Source organism: Calliopsis andreniformis, chromosome 12 (genome assembly GCF_051401765.1).
Source record: "Calliopsis andreniformis isolate RMS-2024a chromosome 12, iyCalAndr_principal, whole genome shotgun sequence".
Taxonomy (NCBI): Eukaryota; Metazoa; Arthropoda; class Insecta; order Hymenoptera; family Andrenidae; genus Calliopsis; species Calliopsis andreniformis.
Genome location: NC_135073.1, coordinates 16,205,349 through 16,226,941, shown reverse-complemented (window position 1 = coordinate 16,226,941; position 21,593 = coordinate 16,205,349). Strand labels below are relative to the sequence as shown.

Here is a 21,593-nt window from a genome sequence, read left to right as displayed (position 1 = left end):
TATCGCGCCTGGGTACCGGAAGTGAAAAGTCGGGACGCTGCAGTGCAGTGACAATCGCTCCTGCTTTTTAAATTACTAACAAAAAATATTTTTGCTTGAGGTATTCAATGAAATTTGATAAAAACGAAGAATAGAAAAGCACTGACTACTCCGCGAACATCAACCAGTTTGGGAGGTACGTCAACCGTCAGGCCGCTGCAGATTCTGCAAAATCTGCAACGTGCAACCGTTGCAGGAGTGACGGATAAAAAAAATATAGGGAAAGAAAATTGAAAATTCGGAGTGGATCACAGAGGAAAACGGTGACGGAGATAAAACGCGATCGAACAATGGAATGCGTCGGTTATAACTCGCTCACCGAAGATTTATTACGGTTTGACGAGAGGACGTCAAATTTCTCTTTTAATATCTTCCGTTCTCTATCGTATATTTCTTAAATATTTACATTTAAATATTGATATGCTGTGACGTGAAAATTTCCATTTTTTTTTGTGCACATCGAGGTCCGAAAAAATTGTTCGAATCACTCGCACAGAATTCCGGCGACATACGCGACGTTTGCAAAAATCCGTGTGTTTTCCCAGCGGTCTGTTAAAAAATCTGGCTCGCCGCGTCACTTTCGCGTTTCGAAAATTTAAATAAAAATCGTTATGAGTTTTAACGTTTTGCAGCTTCTGCCATGACGATTAGTTGTACCGCTAACTTTATTATTCAAATACTTTAATTGAATTCCGCGATCGATAGGGGGTTTGGAACGAGGAAACGGACAATTTTCTCAAAGCATACGTGTTTAACATTTCGCCCACTGATACGAAAGTTCAGAAGCATTAGTAATTCCAAACTACGCTCATACATCAAGAAACGTGTAAAAAGAAATCTTCGCGAAACGAACTTCATGGACGAAGTTGAAAAGTTTTCGTCTTGGAAATAACTTTTCGTTCCAGGAAACGTTGCGAAATTTTTGCAACTGGAGCCAAATATCCCTGTTCTAACACAGACGTTCAAATAAAGTGCTTAGTAGTTCTCTTTATCAAATTGTCTGGAAAATTCTTTAAACGGGAGAACGAAAATTATCCTACGTTCTTCCAATGTACTGAGAGCGATGTATAAATTACAAAATACAAAGGATTACCGAGTAGTAGACATTATCAAGACTTGATTATCGAAGAGAAGACGTTTCTAGTTTAGAGCTTTGGACCTTTCTCCCATTGGGCTGACTGAAGCAGACGGCGAGGGCCCAGCTAGACAAGCCACAGGATTTAATGAAGAATCCGCTTTGCGCACTTTTCCCAAGGATAATTGGCACTTCGGTCTGCCCTTAACTGACAGACCGATTTTATCCTCTTTATACCGCTTATGGGAAATTGACTGTAGAGAACGAGACTACAATTAATGCACAGGCCATTTGCAGCGTTCCCTTCACCCAAGGAACGCTTTAAGATCACTGTCGAATTATTCAATCGCGTTGCTTCTGCTCAACTAAATTCCCTAGAAAATTTATTGGAGCTCGTTCCAGGGTTTTCGAAATCCTTTAAAAGACTGGCGCAATATTGAAGCTGAGTCCGTGCACCGACGACAAACAGGGGATTTTCATGGAAACAATATTTACGTGCGTTCTCGCGCAATAGTCCAAGGATTAAGGAACGCCCTCGGGGCGTCGGGAATCGACGGTGAACGACTGAAATTTATGAATTCGCCTTAAAGCCGGTCTGTGTCTCTGGAGATAGCGTGGGGCCGCCCAGTAATTGGATTAAACCGATGAATCACGGTCGTTAAACTGTTTACGTCGCGGATCAGTGTTCTTCTGCATTCCTTCTTTCCCTGTTCGAGTGCGTAATAACTGGGCTTTCCTCGCACAAGCGAGATATTAAGCCTGAAGCAGAGTATTCCTGCCGATACTATGGCTATAGTGTTCCTGACTGCATCACTCTCGGTTTACAAATGCAGCCTGAGAGAAATTGCATTACATCGTGTTTAAAGTTTCTGCTTTAATATTCTGGACAAGATCTCGTTGAAGTATCTCAAATATTGGCTCGGTTTACGGTTGTAAACCGAGACAGGGAGATTGAATTTTAGATGGCCAGATACTTGGCGGTGAGAAACCGATGCAACTGAAATCTTAATTCCTCGATCGCTCGATGAGTCCGTAAATTTCGGTGCATTTATCTCGGATGAAAGTGATCTAAATTTCTGCGGGTATGGCGCTGTAGAAAGGGGATGCTGCGCTATGTCATTGGCCGAGTGCAACGCCGCAATGAAGGATGGACGGATGCGATGTCATTGGGATCCACGCGGTGATCTATGGTAGTTGATAATGAAAGCACGGAAGGTGAGATACCGCGTTGCATAAGCTATAGTCCCCGCGGAAACCGTCACATGGTGTCCCGGCTTCCTTCTCCCCTGCCATCGCGAAATTACACCTTCACAATACGGGGATACCTGCGATAAAAGCTTGAATTATGAATATCGGTTAATTCACGGCTGCTATCGTTCCCGATACACCTGTCCGCGATATATTCTCTGGGAATCGCGACACGGAGGGATGCGCGCTGAAGTGGAAATGAAAAACGACTGTGGGATGATGTAATAATGGGAGATAACGAGCTATCATTATATCAACGACCCCCTTCGTATCTCATTCACGAGATTACGGCATTCGAAATAATTTACAGTAGCTTTTAATCCCGATTTGGTGACAATATTTCGTTTGTTTTAAAGTTCTCGGAAAGGATATGAATTCTTTCAGAATTTTCGATATTTCTAGGTAGTAGAACTCGTTAGTTTGAAGAAAGCAACAAGCGTGACGGCCTTTAGAGACATTTCGGTTACTCGAATTTCCTTGTCAGATAAGGTTCTAGTTGTTTCCCATTAAACGAACTCTGTTAGTGTTCTACACTGCGATAGGATTCTATTAAACGTGGAGGCGGGCATTTCACAGTGAGCCTTTTCACAGGAGTTGTGTTTATTCCAGCGACTCGGGCAGCGTGAAACGTAAACCGTGTGAAATCCAATTAAGTGGATTTCGATTTCGTAAGGGGTCGTGATCGAGGCGGTGCTCGTATAAATTCAATCGATCCTTACTATTTATTCTTGCAGTTTTATATCGAAGTAAAACGAACGACAAAAATTAATTTCCTCTTTCTCTTTCTTTGAAGGAAGAAAGTTTCTTGTATCGAGATCAAGGATCCGTAGGACTTTTATTAATTCACTCAAGTGTTGATACTTTCACGAAGATTCCTGTGAACTTTAACGAAGGAAATGTAATTTCCACAAATATTAATCAAGAAAATTTAATCAGTCAAGGAACTCGATTACTCAAGAAAACCTTCTTTAAACTTCGGGAATTAAGATCGATGAACTGGAACTTTCCATTTCAACTGAGAAAATATAACGTAGAGCGGATTCAGGTGCAAAATTTTTGTAATTAACGAGTCTTCGCTTGTTTAATGGCCAGCGTACTTACAGCCTGCTCTCCAGGCGAATATTAAATTTAACGTTAGGCTAGAGCACGCGGTGACACGTAGAGACCTCCAGGCAATTTGTTGCTCATTAAAGCGTCATCGTATTCTTCCGGTTTCTGTCGCCCAGCAAGATTTCGCATTAACCTAGCAAACTTTGCGTAACTTTCTTGCGACTCGATGGACTTCCGAGCGGTCTGGAAACTCATCTAAAACTAAGATTGGGGTATCTCGTTAAAAAAATAATTGATGGAAAAAATGGAAAGAACGTGTTAGGAAAGCGCGACTGGCACGTGGAAGGAACACCTAGAAACGAATAGGAATTTCGAGCGCATTTGAATATCGAGAGATAAAACGAAAAAGTGCACCCTGCGAAGGAAAGAAAAGGATAGCGATTTTCTGTTCAGGAAGCAGGGGAACTACGAATAAAAAGAAGAAAGGAAAATAAAATAAGAATTACGGAGATCATGGGTTGAGGGAAATCCTGATGGAAAACAAAGTGGCGAGTCCAGTATGTAAAGATAGGGGGAGCGGAAGGTGAGCGGTGTCTCGGGCAGAGGGGAAGGGTAAAGCGAAAATAGAGGTCATAAAGTGGTGAAAAAGAACGAGCAAGATGGGCGAGCGGGTAAGGGAAGGTGAAAGAGGGCAAAGGGGAAAAATGGAAACAGAGTAGCGGAGGGAGTTCTCAACCCTGGGAAAAGGAATCTGGGGGAAACGTGTCGTGCAAGAAAAGTCACGTGGGGAAAGTAAAGAAAAGCGTGGCGAGCTAAATTGACAGGCATTAAGGGCGATAGACGTTGGGAAAGCTGCAAACGAGTTTCTATCGCAAATAAAAGCATCACAGAGAACACAAGGAACTTTGAAAGTGTAGTCAAATAAATTACGAAATAATTACAGGGAAATGAGAGGCAAGACGAAAGAGTCCAATACAAAATTTCATTATACAACGAACAATAGACGAAGTAAGTACTTTGACAAGGTGTCGAAGGCAAACTGAAGCAGCACAAGGGGAGACAGGAAGGGCGATGATAATTGCAAAAGGAGTTGTCGAATTCGAAGAGGGTTCCAATGATTCTCGAACAGTGAGAAAGGGATATCGAACGATTTAAACGCTTTACGACGTCTTGGCGTCAATAATTACGGAAATCGACGAAGTTCCAGCGGAAATCTCGACGGATGTAATAATACTCGACCATTCTCGTAATCATAGTTTGTGGACGGTTTTATACGATTGCCAGCCTGTTGGCAGAGAGTTTGCACCAGAGTATTCATAGCGATTCTGAGGAAGACCTTATCGAATCGACAGAATTTTCTTCGTTCCTGGTGACGATTTCACGATGGGTGAAATTGAAATTTCATCCCAATTTCAGTGGAACTGAATTTCGAGGGAAGTATATCGACATCTAATATCGAAATCCTTGACACTGCTTTATCATTCATCATTTTAACAAGATACTGTCACAATTGAAACTATGTACATATAAAAGTAAAGTTAGGAGAGAGGAAACAGTTCAGACTCGAAAAGTCGACTCACCCTTAGTATTGTCATCTGGAAAACACGTAGCTCATCGTTAAGTGAATTAGCCAGAGGTTGAGAAACGCCCTGGAGACTCCGTTCCCGTCGTGCACCGCAGCTGGTAGCTCCCCTGGAACCAAGAAAAAGGATTCCTAGTTTAACTAACATTGACATTTTGATATATCGATGCCAACAGCTTCACCTGTGAAAAAAGAACCCTCCTAATTTCTCCAAAACTAATTAAACCTCGAATCTCCTATTAGAGCACCAATTTCGCTTCATAAATCCACGCGTCACGCTCTTACCCGACGTCGATCGCCTTATCAAAGCGAACTGATCGCAAGAAGGCTACATACCAGCTCCAGGCAACGTCAGATCACGAGAGCGATCAATCGGGGCTGCTCTTGTTCGGCGTCGAGAGCTACGAGACGCATCATAGAGTCGCGTTCGTAAATCATGCGGTCGAATATATTTTATTTTCCAGCGCGGCCTGGCGACAGGCTTGTAAACTCTCGCTCGTGCTCTCGCGGCTGACTGCTCGTGCCGTCGACAAGAACACATTTGTCATTTCATTAATGGTTGTTCCGTCTATAGGTTTTCTGTCAGGCGCAGCCCGCCGCAGCTTGACGTATTTTGGTGGCGTCCGTTTAATCGCTCTTCGACCGAGTTACGTTTCCTAGATAATAGTTCGAGGCTGCTGGCTTTCATGAAATTAGGCACTCCTTATTAATGGCTGCTGCACCGCGGCCTACTGCTTCTCGACGGTTGTTCGTTTGTGCAACTGGAAGCGCGCCCTTTGCTTCAACTTCGGTTCAACCCTGAGCGCGACCTATTAACCTAGCATAAGTCACACGGTATTATACACAGGAACGCCACTGAAGGAATGGATAATACATAGTGTAAGCGTTAAAGAACTGAGGTTCGTTGAATCACGGAACTGTGAACGTTCCTTGAAGCTCGAAGAAAAAAATTCCAGCTCAGATTGAAATGGAACTTAATCACCAGTGTCCGAGATTCGAGATTCCCAGAGGTTGCGAAAAATACCTGGCTCTGGAAGCCACCGTGATTATCGATCGTTCGATTCCTTCGAAGGATCGGCGAGGGAAAATCCTTCCGGCTCGACGCGAGGCTCTGATAGGAAACGTGCTTCTGGCCGGTGTCCAAGATCGCTCTGGAATTTGTCTCTCTTGATGCCCCTTTTCCGGCGAACCTGCCTCCCCGCCCTTTTCGTTTTCTTCCTGGAATTTTTCAATTCGATGCCTGTTCGTGTCCCTGCCCCACTCCTTCCATCTCTTCCTACGATTTTCCGCCGATCCCTTGCGCATACGTCTGCCCGCTGTACTCTACTCAGCGGAATTCTCTCTTCCGGTTTTTCATCGTCCACCCTTTGATCTCTCAATTTCTTTCCCTTTCTGTCGCCTCCTCGAATGCGAGATTTATCCCTTCCGCGACATTCACTCGCAACAGTTTTTATTTTCTTCCTTCATTATTTCCTGTTGCAATTTCTATATTTTATTCTTCAGCCGATTCTTCTTATTGCCTTTCATCCGACTACCTTCTTTCACCACATCGAGCTTACCTTCTTCCACCTCATTGCTTCCTTCGCTTCCAGCAGCCCCTTTTCATCTTCTTTAAATCTGTCACCGCAGCTCGCGTTTTACCTTCCATTTCTTCCAATTTCATCTGGCCGTTCTCCTTTCTACCGTCGAATGGAAATGTTAGTATTCGTGTTACTTTCTTTAATTGGCCCGTCGATAAGGAAGCTACGAGAATTCTCGAAATCATTCTCGAATTTGCTAAGTGATTCAACGATTGTCAAACGAGTTTCTTTCTTTATAACCTGTTTGGAGCTATCCAAGTATCCTTGTATTCTGGTTTAGCTTTGCCCCAATTTCGGCGCCACGTTAGCGTTCTAAAGTTCGAAACAATATTGAACAGTCGCTGCTTCGATATTCCCTCGATAATCAATGGAACGTCTGGTAAGCCAATAAACGAGGCTATAACGTTAATTAATTCACGCTGGGATCGAAGTTACACTGAATTCCTTACGAAACTGTTTGGCGAATGGTTTTCAATAAAAAGGCTGCGCCTCGAAAAAATTCGGTCATCTGCGGTCGTTGAAAGGCTCGCGGTGGATCGATAAAAGTAATATTGGGATACTGAGGCTGGTCTGTGTTTGAAGTTCCAGGAACAAGAAAATAACCAAATCTATATACATTGAGAGTAATTAGCCGCTATAAATGCTCGGCTAGCCAATGAACAAGCGTGTTCGGTGAACGCTGCACTCGTAACTTGTTCATCTACTGTTCCTTGTTATTTTGATTCAGCCCAGTCGGCTGCGTTTCCTATACGCGGGTCAGTGTTCAGGGACGACGGTGCACGTAGTAGAACTTCCTATTGACCACTTCCTGCCTCACTCGGTCTGGAGTCAGGCATTCCAATTCCAAGGCCCTCGAGCTGTGGTCAGCCCTGGGATCGTCCTTTTGCTTTTTCGAATTCGTAACTTCCTCTGACGCTTCGCTAACTTCTCTTTGTTTTATTCCTCTTTTTGGGCTAACTTCGCGCACAGTAAGGAAGTTTCGCAACTATTTTGTTGACTACTCTTGAAATATGCAGCTTTTCCTTATCCTGGAACCCGTATGTTTGTTTTCTAGACTACTTTTACGACCGTATTCCTCTTTAGGTCAAGATTTTTTGCACACGAAGCTTTTATCAAGCTGTTGTAAAGCGCATGCGACTATTTTTCTGCTTGCTGCGAGAAAGTCGCAGTTTTTTTCGTTCCAGAAGTTTTGAGAAATATCGTTCACGTTAATGTGTCAAGGGTACGCATGTAGCCCATTTATATCTGCGTTATTTGAGAAATATATCAAGCATCAGGGTTGCCAGGTTCCACCGACAATTTCCCCATCGCATATTTCACGATTTCATGTTCCCTGGGCGAACCCCTTCTTTGATAAAGACAAAGGGATCTTTCGTGTTCCCGTTTTATCATACACCATCCGGTGATAAACTTGCTGAAATGACGGCGCGCGAGGGATGAAACGGAAGGTGGGTCAGAGGGTCGTTTCGGCTCATATGTGGCCACGTTTCCTAAAGACGGAACCCTCGTTTCGGAAGCACGCACTGGAAGTTAGAATTGACCACTTCCTGGCTTTGCAACTGTGGCCTAGAAATCCAAGACGCAAGCCTCTTTTTTCTGCCGCTATCGACTTTTATTATACATAGTGTACTTGTAAAGTCTGTGTAATTGGAATTTACTTTAAAAGCTCAAGTGCAGGTCCTTCAGTGAAACAACAACGTTGTTCTTAGGTGGCCCTTTGAACCCTTTAAAAGCCATAGGTACAAGAGGCTCTTCCATTTATTCCTGTTATTTTAACGATGATATCTCATGCAGCAATTTTTTACGGATTTATGTATCTGAAAATACACAGTCGATTAGATACGAGAGTGATCATGTATCAAAGGTGGCGAAAATAATTCCCAAATAAAGCGCTGTCGACGAATTAAATTGGTTAGGGCTTAATCAAGCGAAGACGTGGATCACAGACGAGAACCTCGAATTATCGAGACCCCAGAGGTACTTTAATTAGACCCATGTGATCTTAGCGTTGCCAATCTTTGATTTTCTCTCTGTGGCGTCAGAGCAGACAGAGAAATTAGTAGATTAAGCCCCGTCTCAGTCAGCCCAGCGTCCACCGTCCAACGATTTTTCTCGACGCTGAAAATGTCATGCTCGGCCAAGAAATATCCTAGTGGGGTGTCGGTTCAGTGTCACCTCGGTGGAAATAAAGCAGCCACTGCGATCGAGGAGCACGGAAGAGCTATTGGTCGCTTCTTCGATTATCGGGTTTCCCTGAATCCGAGGCACGTAGGGGCAGTAAGTTATTTCGTTTAAGAAGAGCCGACGTGACGCGTTAGCTGCATGATTTTTCGGCGTTCGTAGACGATAGTTCAAGCTCGTGCCCCAATAAAACTGACGCGACGCGTGGGGAACATTTTAAAAAGGAGAATATTTCTTGCTTTCTTCGCGACTCGAACACTCCACACAAGAAGTATGGAACTTGATTTTTTCTACTTTCATCGCGTCGAGGAAATCGTGTACCCGAGTTTTATATACCCCGTGTCGCCGGAAATGGATTCTTTCGAGGCGTGAATTCCGCAATAGAGATCGCAGCAAATTCTCGATTTCAGCGGGAATCGGAAAAGGGGTTTCTGTATAATTTGAATTATTAATTAGTACGACAGTAGCGGTCGACTATGATCATCCACGAAACTCTCTTCGAATCCTTTCGAAATTTCCTCGTTAATGAATTCGTTTAGAAAAGTGAATCCTCCATTAGCTACGATTAATATTCAATTATGAGTATTATCACGCCTGTTAAATCGTTCTTTGAAATGTACGTTCCCATATAAATCATAACTGAAATTATGAAATAAATGTAGCTTCGACGAGTGACAAATTTCGCTCAGATTTAAATCTCCGTTTTGCCTTGGCGATACATCATGCAAACTTCCCTCGTGATCTCGCGAGGATCAACGAGTGGGATTTACACGGATTCTGCTTCTTGCGCTGGTTCACGAGTTTAAGCGGTCGCGTATCACAGGGAACAATGCTGTAAAACCAGGCAGGACCATTTTTGCGAGCAGAATTTCGCGTGCGCGAACTGTCAGAAGAGCCACGTAGTTTGCAGTTTGCTACCTGCTCGAAAGCTGGACGATGTTCGTCGTTTGGAACTGGTCAAACGGATCGAAATCGTCTGGCTATCGTGTTTATCGCGACGATGGACATTAAAGCGAGATCACGTTGGTCGGTATAAAATTTTAATGCTACCGTAGCGCTTTAGACGCCAAGTTAAAGTTTAAGCGAGTTGAGGAAATAATGAGTTGGCGGCAGAGATTTACGTTGAATGCTCAAGTGCGCTAGAATTGATTACGCTGGAGGCCAAGATGCGAGTTAAGGATAAGTTTTTACCAGAAACTTTTAAAGTGGAAGTTTCTTTTATCGCGATATATTGATATTTTAATTGCAAATTCCGTGATGGAAAATGTCTGCGGATACTCAGTTCAGAAACAAGGATTAGTCTCAAAGGTAGGAGGGACCTCGTTTCATACCTTAAAAGTCAGTTTTCTGCCCGCCGATAATTAACCTCTTTAGAAGCTGAGCATTCAAGACCAGCCTGGAATTGGTCTAATTTTCTAATTACTCGAATCAGCTCAAAGGCTCTGAGCAATTAGAATACCATGGCCTTTGATGTTGGGCGAATTACAGAGTCCCTAACCTGAGCCCTATTGTCTCATCTAGACCTTCACCTAAAGGTGATTTATGAGTATCTCTAAAAAGATGCACGATTCATTGATCCTCTCAATTTTCAATTAATGCACTCTCCCTACAGCTACATAAAACTACATGGTTGAAGCAAAAAGCCCTCAATGAACGCAATCGATTAAATCGCGACAGTCCATACATGTATTCCATAAACTCCACTCTGCACGCGAGAGTCCCACCCTCTCCACCCGAGCACCATGTTCAATCAAAATTCATTTCTCCCCTAAGTTGGCGTTTTTCCCTTTCCAAAGAAAATCACGAGTTCTCGTGGCACGAATCTACCGTGCCGCTGGATCGTCCATCTTCCTTCAGCGGCTTATTATGCTCGTCCGAGTGGAGCGGTGTTCTTATGGCGGATCGCGCGGAGCCTCAGGTCAGGAAGCATTAGCAGTTGCCTCCAGACTTGTACGGTCACGAACAGTCGAAGATTTTCGAGCAGCCGTGGGGGATAAGGCTTGCAAATGGCGGAAAAAAGTGGCCCGCACGATAACGCGATTCCTCTCTCCGCCCTTCGCTTCTTTCACGCGGGTTGCTCGCGCTTTTCCACACCCATTCCACGGCAGCCCTTCTCGACGCGTTCTTCCGGTTCGTCAGTGGCGCTTGGTCCCTTCGTTTTGAACTGCGTCGTCACATTAGGCTGCAGGCGCTTCCATTTTCATGAAACGCGCGTCGTTTACGGCAACGACGGTCTGCTAACGGCGGAACGAAGCTGCTGCTATGAAGATTGCATCCACACGACGGGTGAGCCTTGCTGGTTAATCTGCATTAGCGTCCGCGCGTCGCATCAGGGCGAGTCAACGCGGCTCAAATTTAAACAGGGGACTCGAAATGGACGAGGGTGGAGTGGAATGGGTGAATGGGTGAGTGGAAGGTTGCGGTTGAACTTTTTGGTAGAGGAAAGAATATGGCGAGCGACCTGGTGGATTGTATTTTACGGGATTTTCAGATGTCGCTTCGAAAGAAGTGCAATAAGCTGTTGGGGAACTGGAATTTGGGAGACATGGAGTTGGGGCATTGAAATCACTATTAGTTATTTGTTTTAAGGGAGGGGTTCTGGTTAAGTTCGAGCAAAAACTCGGTCAAGATTTCGAGGAAATCCAAGATCAACGTCCACTCGTGTCGATTCACAATACAAAGCTGTTCCAGCCGGAAAACTGGGGTTATATCCGCTTTGCGACTGACCCCGTTCGTGGAATGACTGTTATGTTTGTTCAGTCGCCGTTCGAGTTCGAAAAGTCGACGCGAATTCGATGGAGGAATGGAAAAGGAGTGGAAGCCTCTGGAGACATTTTCAAGAGGTTTAGCACTCGTCAGACGAGTAATCGATACCTGCCTTAGCTGCAATGCTGACGGGCCATTCGAATTTTTATACAGATATATTTTACACTCACTGTAATAATTATTACTTACTGTAATAATTCAAGCATCGAAACTGCAGAAAGAGAAATCGTTATAACTACAACTCATTCAATTCCAAAAAACAAAGAAGTAGAATGGGTCTGTAAGAAACGGACGCTGAGGAAAGAGGTCAAAGTAATTCGATGGCGGATTACCTTTCTAACGACCAGATTAATCTCGCGTTATCCCTCCGCTACTCCCACTGCAACAGTGGTCGGAAGCGATTTGTAATTCCAACGAGAACGACGGTTATTAGGGCTCGAGTTGAGGAAGATCGAAGTATCGAAACGACGGCGGGATGGTTAAAGTCCTTTTTCCCACAGCGTAGAAAATTTCGAGCGTGGGATACCCTTGACGAAAGTATAAACGTCTGTTAGATCTGTGATCGCGCAATCGAGGACGAGGACAGGCGAGCTTCTCTTCTGTATCTAAAGAGCGGAAGAATCTCTGGCGAAAAAGTGCTTTTCCGCGAGAGCTCTCAACTTCCTCCAACCCGAAAACGTGAGCCACGTTATAATGCGAACGGGTTCGTCGCGACGCCGTCGTGCCTCCGAAATTCACGTGACTCCTGCCGATACGACCGAGCATATTGTCGCTTCCCTCCTTTCAAACGTTCAAATGGTTTTTCGTCAACTGTCTCGCCGTCCATCCGCTCCGCTTTTCTTGCTCTTCCTTACGCGAGAAGAACGCTAAATAAACGAGAGCAGGGACCAGTTTCAGCTGGGAAGGTTGACACTGTCGCATTTTCACCTGCTGCTTTTTGCGAATCGTTATAATCGCGAACAGTTGCGCGATTCAAATGTCCCTCGCTGTAATTGCAAGAGAAAAAGCCGACGCGCGATAAATCGCGACCCCTCGGGGAACGAGCCCATTTTTTACAGGAATCGCCCTTTATCACGCCCTCGAGCGCTTTAATATACGATCGCGCGATTTAAATTAATGAATTTTTCAACGTGACCGCGCCAACGCGGCGAAGGCATTAATTTCACTACGAAGGCATTCGACCGTTCGACGGTAATTAATGTTCGCTCGCTTAAAAATTTATGCAATGAGTTCTAAATGAGTCTCGTATTGCGTCCATTTCCTTTAATGTATTTGCGGTGTCCTGCAAGGCGTGAAGTTGAAAAGGTAGATTCATTGGGCAATGAGCGGTATAATTGTAGGTAGTAGAACAAGTCAGTCATTCGTCAGACGCGGTATTAACAAGTCTGTCGCCGATGGCGCAATAATCAGACAGTGAAATAGGTATGTCAATAGTCAGCCACATGCACAGGCATAGCATTAAGTAAAGTGAGTACGAAATAAGTCAGACACTTCTATAAGTAGAATAGGTCCATCACTTCTGAAATATATTCCCTGAACAGAAATGGTATCCCTTCCAGTTTGTTAAATAATAAAAAAAAGATTCAGCTCGCACATCTTATCCCTTTATCCTTCATTCCATAGATCCATCCATTGGCTCAAGGAAACAACACCCCATCCTGTCCCATGATTAAAAATTTATCCAAGCAAAACTCTTCATCCCCCGTAAGAGAAACATATCTAGCAATCCACCCCCCATTTTCCCGAGGACCTATATTCATCTCCTTCAGGAGCATCGTAAACTCAGCTCGTTCCCCATTTCCTCGTCCCATTATCCCCTGGATCGCAAGCTTCTCCTCCCCAGGGGGAGGTGTGAAAATTAAAAACACTCACCGTTGAGAACGTGCACAGCGATGGTGGTCTTGGCCTTTCCTGGCACCACACAGCTGTAGTTCCCAGCATGCCTGGGGCTGGCCCTCTCGACGATCAGCGTGCTGACGATCACGAGGACCTCCTTGCCGGCCGAGATCTCCATCGTCCTGTTCTCGCTGGAAACGAGATATCCTGGGTTAACCTACATCCGACTCACGTACAGAGGTAATATTGGCGTGCAGGAATACGTATTCGCGTAATGGCGTCGAGGAATACAAGCTGACGAAAAGGCAGACCAGAAGGGAAAGTCGCTAGTTTCCTGCAGCTTTTCGATGTTCACGTTCTTGATAATTTCATTAACGGACGGCAGTAAGGCGAAATAGCTTTTCGCGAAATTGCTCCTGCGCGATGGGTTTCTATTTGTCTGCGTTACATGACGTCTTTTGTGGTTCGTGATAGTTACGGATTGAATGTGAGTGGTCGTTTGATTTCTGTCTAAAGGGCTATCTTTGATCTGGACGGAAATGTAGAGTTGACTCTTTGCAGGGACTTGAGAGTTGAATTAGTATTGTAGGGGAGATGTTACTTCTCCTTTAAGAGTATGGGGAAAAAGGTGGGACTGGAGGGAATGAGGAGAACAAAGGCTCTGGGGAGACTTACCTAACATCCTCGGTGAGTGTCTCGTCTCCTCTCGTCCAAATGACAGACTCTTGAAGGGACTCGAGGACATCTCTGGCTTCGCACCTGAGTTTGAGAGCACTGCCTGCTTTCAGGTGTCTCTCTTTAGGCACTACTCGACCGGAATCGTCTGTTATTGTCAATTCCGGAGCTGAAATTGAACACAGGTTCAGTGAGTGATACTGTTGTACATAATAAGCGAAGTGTTTACGAATAGATGTCATAATATCTCGATGTTTCACTTATAATTGAATATTGTATTGAACTGAAATAAAAATATGTATTAGTAGAGTAGTAGATGCCTACTGTACTGTCGTAGAGGATTTCCATTGCAACAATTTCCAACGTCGTTAACAATTTCCCAACCCACCCTTCAACCCTTCTCGATCACAGAAACAAATTTCCCACAAACAAGTTACGAACGTAATTGCACGAATTCCAGTTAAATTGCCTCTCGACGAATGCGTTTACAACCTATAAGTCGTAAAACTAAGACTCCTTCGAAACTTTGAGTACCTGATTTACATCGTATAATTGAACCATCCCGCGAATCGCTTCTCTTGGATTATCCCGTTAACGAGAGTTTCGTCGATTAAATGGAAACCGAACTGACATCTGTTCCATTGATCATCATCGCCGAATGCGCTATCTGGTGATTGTCAGAGGACCGTGAAGATACAACCAACCGGAAGTCGAAGAGATATCGGGTGTAGAGCTATCTTTCTGCGAAACAAACGCTGTGCGGTGACAAATGGGGCACAGATAGGAACGTATCGGACGTGATCGTCCATACGAATTAGAAAAGAGCTCGAGAACTGGGGTTTCCGCTTGAGGGCTTCGTGACAGAAAATCGACGTTGCAGAGCGTCCGTGACCGGGAGTGCAAACGTTTCGAAACAGTTAAACGTCGTAAGCCTCTTCTAGTCGCGTCTCGGCGCTGAATCTTTAGATTCGATGCCTTGAGCATGCTTCTTTCTCGAGCCAGTCGTTAGGATTCAGCGCAACCACGTTGACTATGATTCACGAGTCGACCGCTATGCAAATTTGTGCAGCCTCAGTTTTCCTTTTCTTCTTTGCTTTCTCGTCTGTTTGCATAAGAACAGAGAAGTATTTCGAGCTGACGAGGAGTATCTGCTTCGAATTAATCCTTTCCATGCCATCTGTTGTGCAGCAGATCCTGCAATAGTTTGCATCCTCGTTCCGTCAATTTCGTCACGGTTATAGTTACGTTAACACAATTTTCTGATTTAAGTGTCAAGCGAGTTGTGGCTGTTGCACGATCATTCACGTTCAATTGCCTCGTTTCATGAATTTACCACCCAGAGGAGAGTCAGACCGACACAATACCATTTACTGTCGGGGGACTGTTTCAGTGACTAGCGCTCGCCAAGTCGAGACAGTTTCCAGGACGAAACGGCAGTTTCGACTTCATCGAGGACAGTACTTACGAGGAAATGTAACGATATATGAGGGACTTTAAGGAGGGCAGAGGAGATCCTTCCTTCCCACCGTGGCCCTGCTATCATCCCACACGACTTTCGTATAATTCAGCGATCTTCCCTTCTGGATGACCAATGTTCTACACGCTTGAACGAGGAGAAGGTACGAGGACGTAGGGAGGTATAGACAAAATGACGACTTCTACGACTGGGAGTCGAGTCGTTGATCTATGCTAATACGATCCTTTTCCAGCTAAGGTGTCCAGTACTAAATTTATCGTTACAATTGCAATAATCTTACGACACTGTTCTAGTAAAATCGTTTGAATTCTTGGAACTGTTCGAGTTCTTAATACTAAATTATTTCAGTCTTTCCTCGTTTCTCAGAATGTTTCTCTTTTTCAGATATCTGTGTGGATCAGCGAGAAGCCTTGCACATAGTCGTGCACTCGAGAATTGTTAAACACAGCTGTATAACACGGAATTTCAGAGATGCAGACGCCGTTGCGGCGAGGAAGAACAAAGCGTCACGCGCGTAAACTCAAATTTTATTCCGGAACGTTGCGCGTCGCGGAGGCCGGGTCGTTCTACGAAGTCTCGTACAGCTTTTTGAGAATTTCAAACGTGAGGAACGCTGGGAATTACGAGACACATGGGGCTGCGGTCGTGGACGTCTCTATGTTAATAAAATTTCTATGTGAGCGCGCATCCGCGTCCTTCCGTGGTCCCTAATCTGAACCCTGAAACATCCGGGAGACTCGACGCGACCATACCTCAGAAAGAACATGCATTTTTCACCGTTAAAAGGGTGCCTCTGAAGTTATGAGGATTTCCCAACTTTTTTATTAAAAAAGAAGTGATGTTACGGCGCGTAGAAGTGTATGCAGCGGACGCTCTAAATGAAAAAGTGGCATTTTGATACTCGCGAAACCTGCCGGCGTCTCGGAGCAAGTATTACAAGCGAGTGAATAAATGAATTTAAGATTTCAACTCAGACTTCACAATTAATCATGGTAGAGATACCTTTGCTAAACTGGTGATCTTGCAGTTTGGTAGATAAATAAAAATGCTTCGTAAGTAGTGAAAGTAAATGACATACTATCGATTATAATATCTTGCAGGCTACTGTATAATCGGATAGCAATATTCTAAGTAGAATGAGATGGTAATTTGCTTAGAATTTGAGAAATTAAATGCATTCCTTCGCTTATTAGGTATTTTTAGTAGAATACCCCTGACATTGGTCAGACGCGCCAATAAGTAGAATAGGTCCGCCATAAAAGCTCCAGTACTAAAATACTACACAATGTACTTCACTAAAAGAACCTATTAGTCCCTCTGGCATACATTCTTCTACCAAATTAAAGAAATTTAGTCTTGACTAAATATATCCACCTGTAAGATAATCGTGTGTGCCTACTCCCAAGCCAGGGATGGATCTTTTACAATATTTGCGTCACTTCTAAGTTATCAATTTCTATGCAACTTTTCCTGCAGCAGCGAGCACGTTATTGAAAACGACAGATTCTGTCGGGAATTTTGTCGAAACTCTCGAGCCCCGGAAAATCTGTAAACTCGATCGTATAGGTCTGTTGAACGTATGGGATCCGAGCTGCGGGTGACTGGGGTATGGGACACGATGGATCCGCCCTGTCAACTACTCGAAAACGAAAAGCCTGTAACGCCGATAGATCGGCTAAATCCGGATGTTAGTGTCGCGTGACGCGAATCACCGTGCCGAGGATGTAGGTTTCCCGCGAGCAAACGTCCCTGACGAAAAAGCAACCCCGTATCGTGTGGTACACACGGATGGATCACTTAAAATAGTCGGCTCGCGCAATTTATCATGTCACGCAAGCTCGTCGAAGCTTGTGTTCCGACTGATCGAGGTTGGTAAATAATTGTACAGCGAACCACGGCCCCTAAGCCCTATCGAAACCACGAATAAGCATTTAGAAACAATATCATTTCCATAATATCCTCGTGAACCAGGGAAAAGAATACTTGAAGTAGTGCAATGAGATTCCTTTGGTCGGTACCCATAAGTACTGTTGCCTCGAGGTCTTTTACATCTCATTAGCTGCTTTAACGAATCGCTAACTTTGTATCCGTAGAATATTTTTCTTGTTATACTGCTGGAAGTTGTACAGTTGTAATTATTATCGCTGAAGTAGAATTCCAGCGAGAAGTTCAACTTATTTTCTGGCAGAGGCGATCTACGGAATAACATCGAAAGGGGATAACCATTCTCGAGGAGGAAGCGTCGAATCGACGACGTAGGGACGCAAGCGGAATTCAATGGAAAATTTAATCCCGTGGAACAGGACGACGGGAGACGAACGTTCGAATCGCGTTCGAAATTTTCTTTCGACGGATCTTTTTTTAAGCTCCCTTGGGATGAACAGTCACAGATGACAGGGGGATGGTGCACATCCGGATGCTTTCCCATAGAGACGCCAGAAGTCGCGGATAGAAGGAAAGAAAGGCGAGTATTATTTAAATTGAATTCTATATGTCGTGGCTTCCACACTGCCTCTATCTTCCTATTCTCTGTTAGTTTCGCCAATCGATTTCTCTTCGCTGCTGATACATTAAGCTTCTTAAAGTTAACGTATTTGTATGAGGTATTTTCTGATATTGTTGAGGAAAGTTGGTCTACTTTTCTGGAAATTGGATTTCCCAGATAATTTTCTAAAAATACCTCTGTTAACATAAATCAAATTTAATTTTTGTCAATTTTCCTCATTCATATAAAATATTCGTCCAGAAATATACTGTCAAAGTAACAGAACCATTAACTTTATTAATCGCCTGTTTGCACCTGAACTCTAATTTTAGACCAGAAACTTCTCAAACTCATTTTTTTTTGGTTCTTATTCACTCCACTTTCTTCAGACTTCATACTCGGCGCAATGCAAATCCAGCGCGCCCGAAAATCTCCATATTCACGAAGGAAGTTCGATTAAGTGGAGTCTAACGTCCTCGAACCAAGATATAGGGACTGTTATTTTTCTCCAGAGACATTCACTCGTTGTGTGGATTGTTTAAAACGCCCACGCCACGAAATATTTTCCTGAGGGTTAGTTTATTACGCAAATAGGGCTGGAGGCTCCATTAAGCATGGTGGTCGTGCGTAAATTTTGCCTCGAGATGTCCACGAACGTTTAGAAGAAAATTCGTTTCGCTGGCGTTTTGGTAGCTAAATCATTGTTCCTCTATTTGCCACAAGACTAACCAAATTTCACGAGCTCCTCGTGCTTGAACGCTGGGAATCAGCTCTCGAACATGGTGGTGGTGGTTTAAAGGCAAGGAGAACATGATTCGAGGATCCTTTAATTAGAGGAGAGCTCACGTTGACGGTTCCAACGACACCAGACTTGGAAATTATCGTCGGCTTTTTGCTGGGAGCTCCTGTTGAAGAATCTGGCTTTTTTGGCTAGTGTCATTGAAATCACAGTTTACGATGGGCTTTGCGAAACCTGTTACTCTACCAAACATTTTCATTTGCCTTGAAATGATTCAAAATTTCAATCAAGTATTTGGAGTGTATTTTAAAATTAGTCTTTCACAAAATTAGCTACTTTGAAATTTGACATATGATCTATGATTGGATTCTGGATACTTTAGGATCGAACACCTAAATTTAAATACGAGATGTCAACTGTCAGGGAAAGCGGCAACGTCCATGAATATTGAGCGCAGTTTTAAATAAATTTAATTGGATATTCATAAAATTTGAATATTCATTGAAATTATTGACAAATGTCTCATAGTTTATTGACAAACGTCTCATAGTTTATTGACGCAGCCCGTGTCACTTCCACTGTTTCCGATCAACCATTTACGCAATTAATCTTCCTTCTGTCCGATCTTTCGATCACTGAAGCTGCTTTTAAATTGTGTAACGACTTGATGCAATTGTAACTCAATACATAAAACATTCCAGCGTATTGGTTTCAAATAATCTATTTACAAACTCATTGATAATCTTCTCAGTTTATGAAAGTACATGGACCACTCCAATTTTCCTTTTCGTTAATTATAGAGATTAGAATGTTTTAGATGCCAATATTTAGCAAGAATTTCGTCGACAATTCCAGCATTTCAACTTTTTTAAATTATGAACACGCACGTACTCAACTCCAAGTCAATATCCACTGTGGCAACATTGAACACACGTGTTTGGTACCAACACGTGATCCTAAGGCTCCTCCCAAGATCTCTCGAGTATGTCCAATAAATATCTGACGAAGAAAAGCCTGTTACCTCCATCGGGAGTATCCCACAAGGAAGCGACGTGATAAAGAATTTAATAAATCGCCCTGCGCGAGTACAGGCGTCCTCCGTGGCAAATATTGTCACAGCTTTCACCATCCAATGAATGGAGTTCGATGAAACCGTATCAATCTCCGTACTAATTTTATCGGTGATCGATGATCGGCTGACGTTGAGTACTTTTCCCTCCAAAAAAGTCAGTGCACTCCAGAAACGATTTCATCCTCGCAGTCGTTGACAAGAAATATCTAACAGAAGAACGAAGTGCAGAAAATTGAAGTTTTCAAGCTTGCATCGTAGTTCCCTCGATTTTTCTTCGCTCCCGAGATTTCACTCCAAGGTGAAACAGCTAAAAGCTTGTTTTCTTTCAGAGAAAACAGAAATGTCCCCGATAAAAATGTTGCATTGTCTCTCAGGGCTGTTTACCTCCATATCGCCTTCAAGATTTAACGTAGCTGAATCTTCCAAAACTTTCTTACAGTTCAGATCCTCTTTAATTCGACTTCTTCTCTTACGTTGCGTCACCGTAAATCGCGATTCAACGAGTGCTGTCCCTCAGCCATCCCCATTCCAACAATGCAATCGTTTCGAGCGAATTAAGTAGCACGATCAATCACTCCGCCAATGTCTCCATTCCCTCGGTTAACCACTGTCCGAGGGAGGCGGCCCTCCGTTGATACTTACTTAATCGGGAGCCAAAAACCGTCGCTCATCGATCCTCCCACGCCGAAATTACCCAGCCGCGATATCCCTGAATTTCCTGCCGCCCTCGTCAACTTGGAGGACCGCAGAAAGGGGTCAAAGAAATTCCAGCGAGCGATGGACGGAGAGCAGACGGGGGTGGTGTCGGAAGACGGGCAGAGACAGGGGAGGGAAGGAGTCGTGTAACAGCGACGGTCTATCCGGGTTTGTTCTGCCCTGCTTGGTCCTTACGGCGGCTTTTGTTCGACGGCCAGCCCTCTTCGGATCAGATCAGATTACCGGCCACGGGGCGCTTTAGCCGAGGAAATGCGGGTTTCCATTGCACCGAATTGGCGACGTAAGGGGATTGGGGATACGCGAGAGCCATTGGGCTATACCTATCCCGAACCTAACCCTTTCCATACCTTTCTCAGTCCCGAATGTCACCCCCCTGAGCACCTCTGTCCTGGAGCTCGTGCTCGTTCTTCGTTTCGTCCCAGCCGAGATTCGCTCCTCTAACGTCGATGGGATTTTCTGTCGGAGGAAAGATGCTCGATGGACACGACCGGGGAAAATGGGATAAGGGAAAAGTGGCTTCCGTGGTCCACGGGCGAAATTTTGTTTGCGCGCCACGCGGTTTTGTTTACGTTCCCCTGTGTCGACACGTTGGTTCTTTATCGAGAGGGTGTCCGGGTTAAATGGTCCTGCAGAGTGGATTGGAACGTTTTGGGGCTTGTCTAATTGCGTTAGGGATTGTGGGGGGAGGATTCCTTGAGTTGGAGGACAATTTTTCTGTGGACCGTCGAGAATGGACCAAGACCTCTTTTACTAACAATAAGAATGAACTTCTTTTGAAAGTGAATTGATGAACTGAGGGAGAGTGTTGTTAGAAAATATACGAAACAGTATGGTCACTGGAAGTGGTAACGACCCATACATGGTCAGCCAGATTCGATAAATGATGCAAGTACGCTACAAATGGTTCCAAGCTAGACTCAGGGATCGCCAGTAGAATAGGACTGGTTATAGTCAGACATCGAATAAATGTATAATATTCGAAACAGTATAGGATTATTTTATCTAATTTAACTAATCTAGGAATGATTATTTTAATACCACACCCCATCGTCTATCCTTTTACTAATAGAA

General features: G+C 44.0%; 1 protein-coding gene across 1 annotated transcript in view; it reads right to left on the bottom strand.

Moving 5' to 3' along the window:
- Nucleotides 1-21,593, bottom strand: part of LOC143185942 (uncharacterized) — a 104,041-nt gene that overhangs the window by 2,092 nt on the left and 80,356 nt on the right. Inside the window, exons 6-8 of the mRNA XM_076389277.1 lie at nt 14,033-14,201; nt 13,394-13,548; nt 4,993-5,104 (exon numbers count right to left, since the gene is read on the bottom strand). Of these exons, the coding sequence (XP_076245392.1) occupies nt 5,004-5,104; nt 13,394-13,548; nt 14,033-14,201 (425 nt within the window). The 3' untranslated portion in view covers nt 4,993-5,003. The remainder of the gene's footprint in view (nt 1-4,992; nt 5,105-13,393; nt 13,549-14,032; nt 14,202-21,593) is intronic.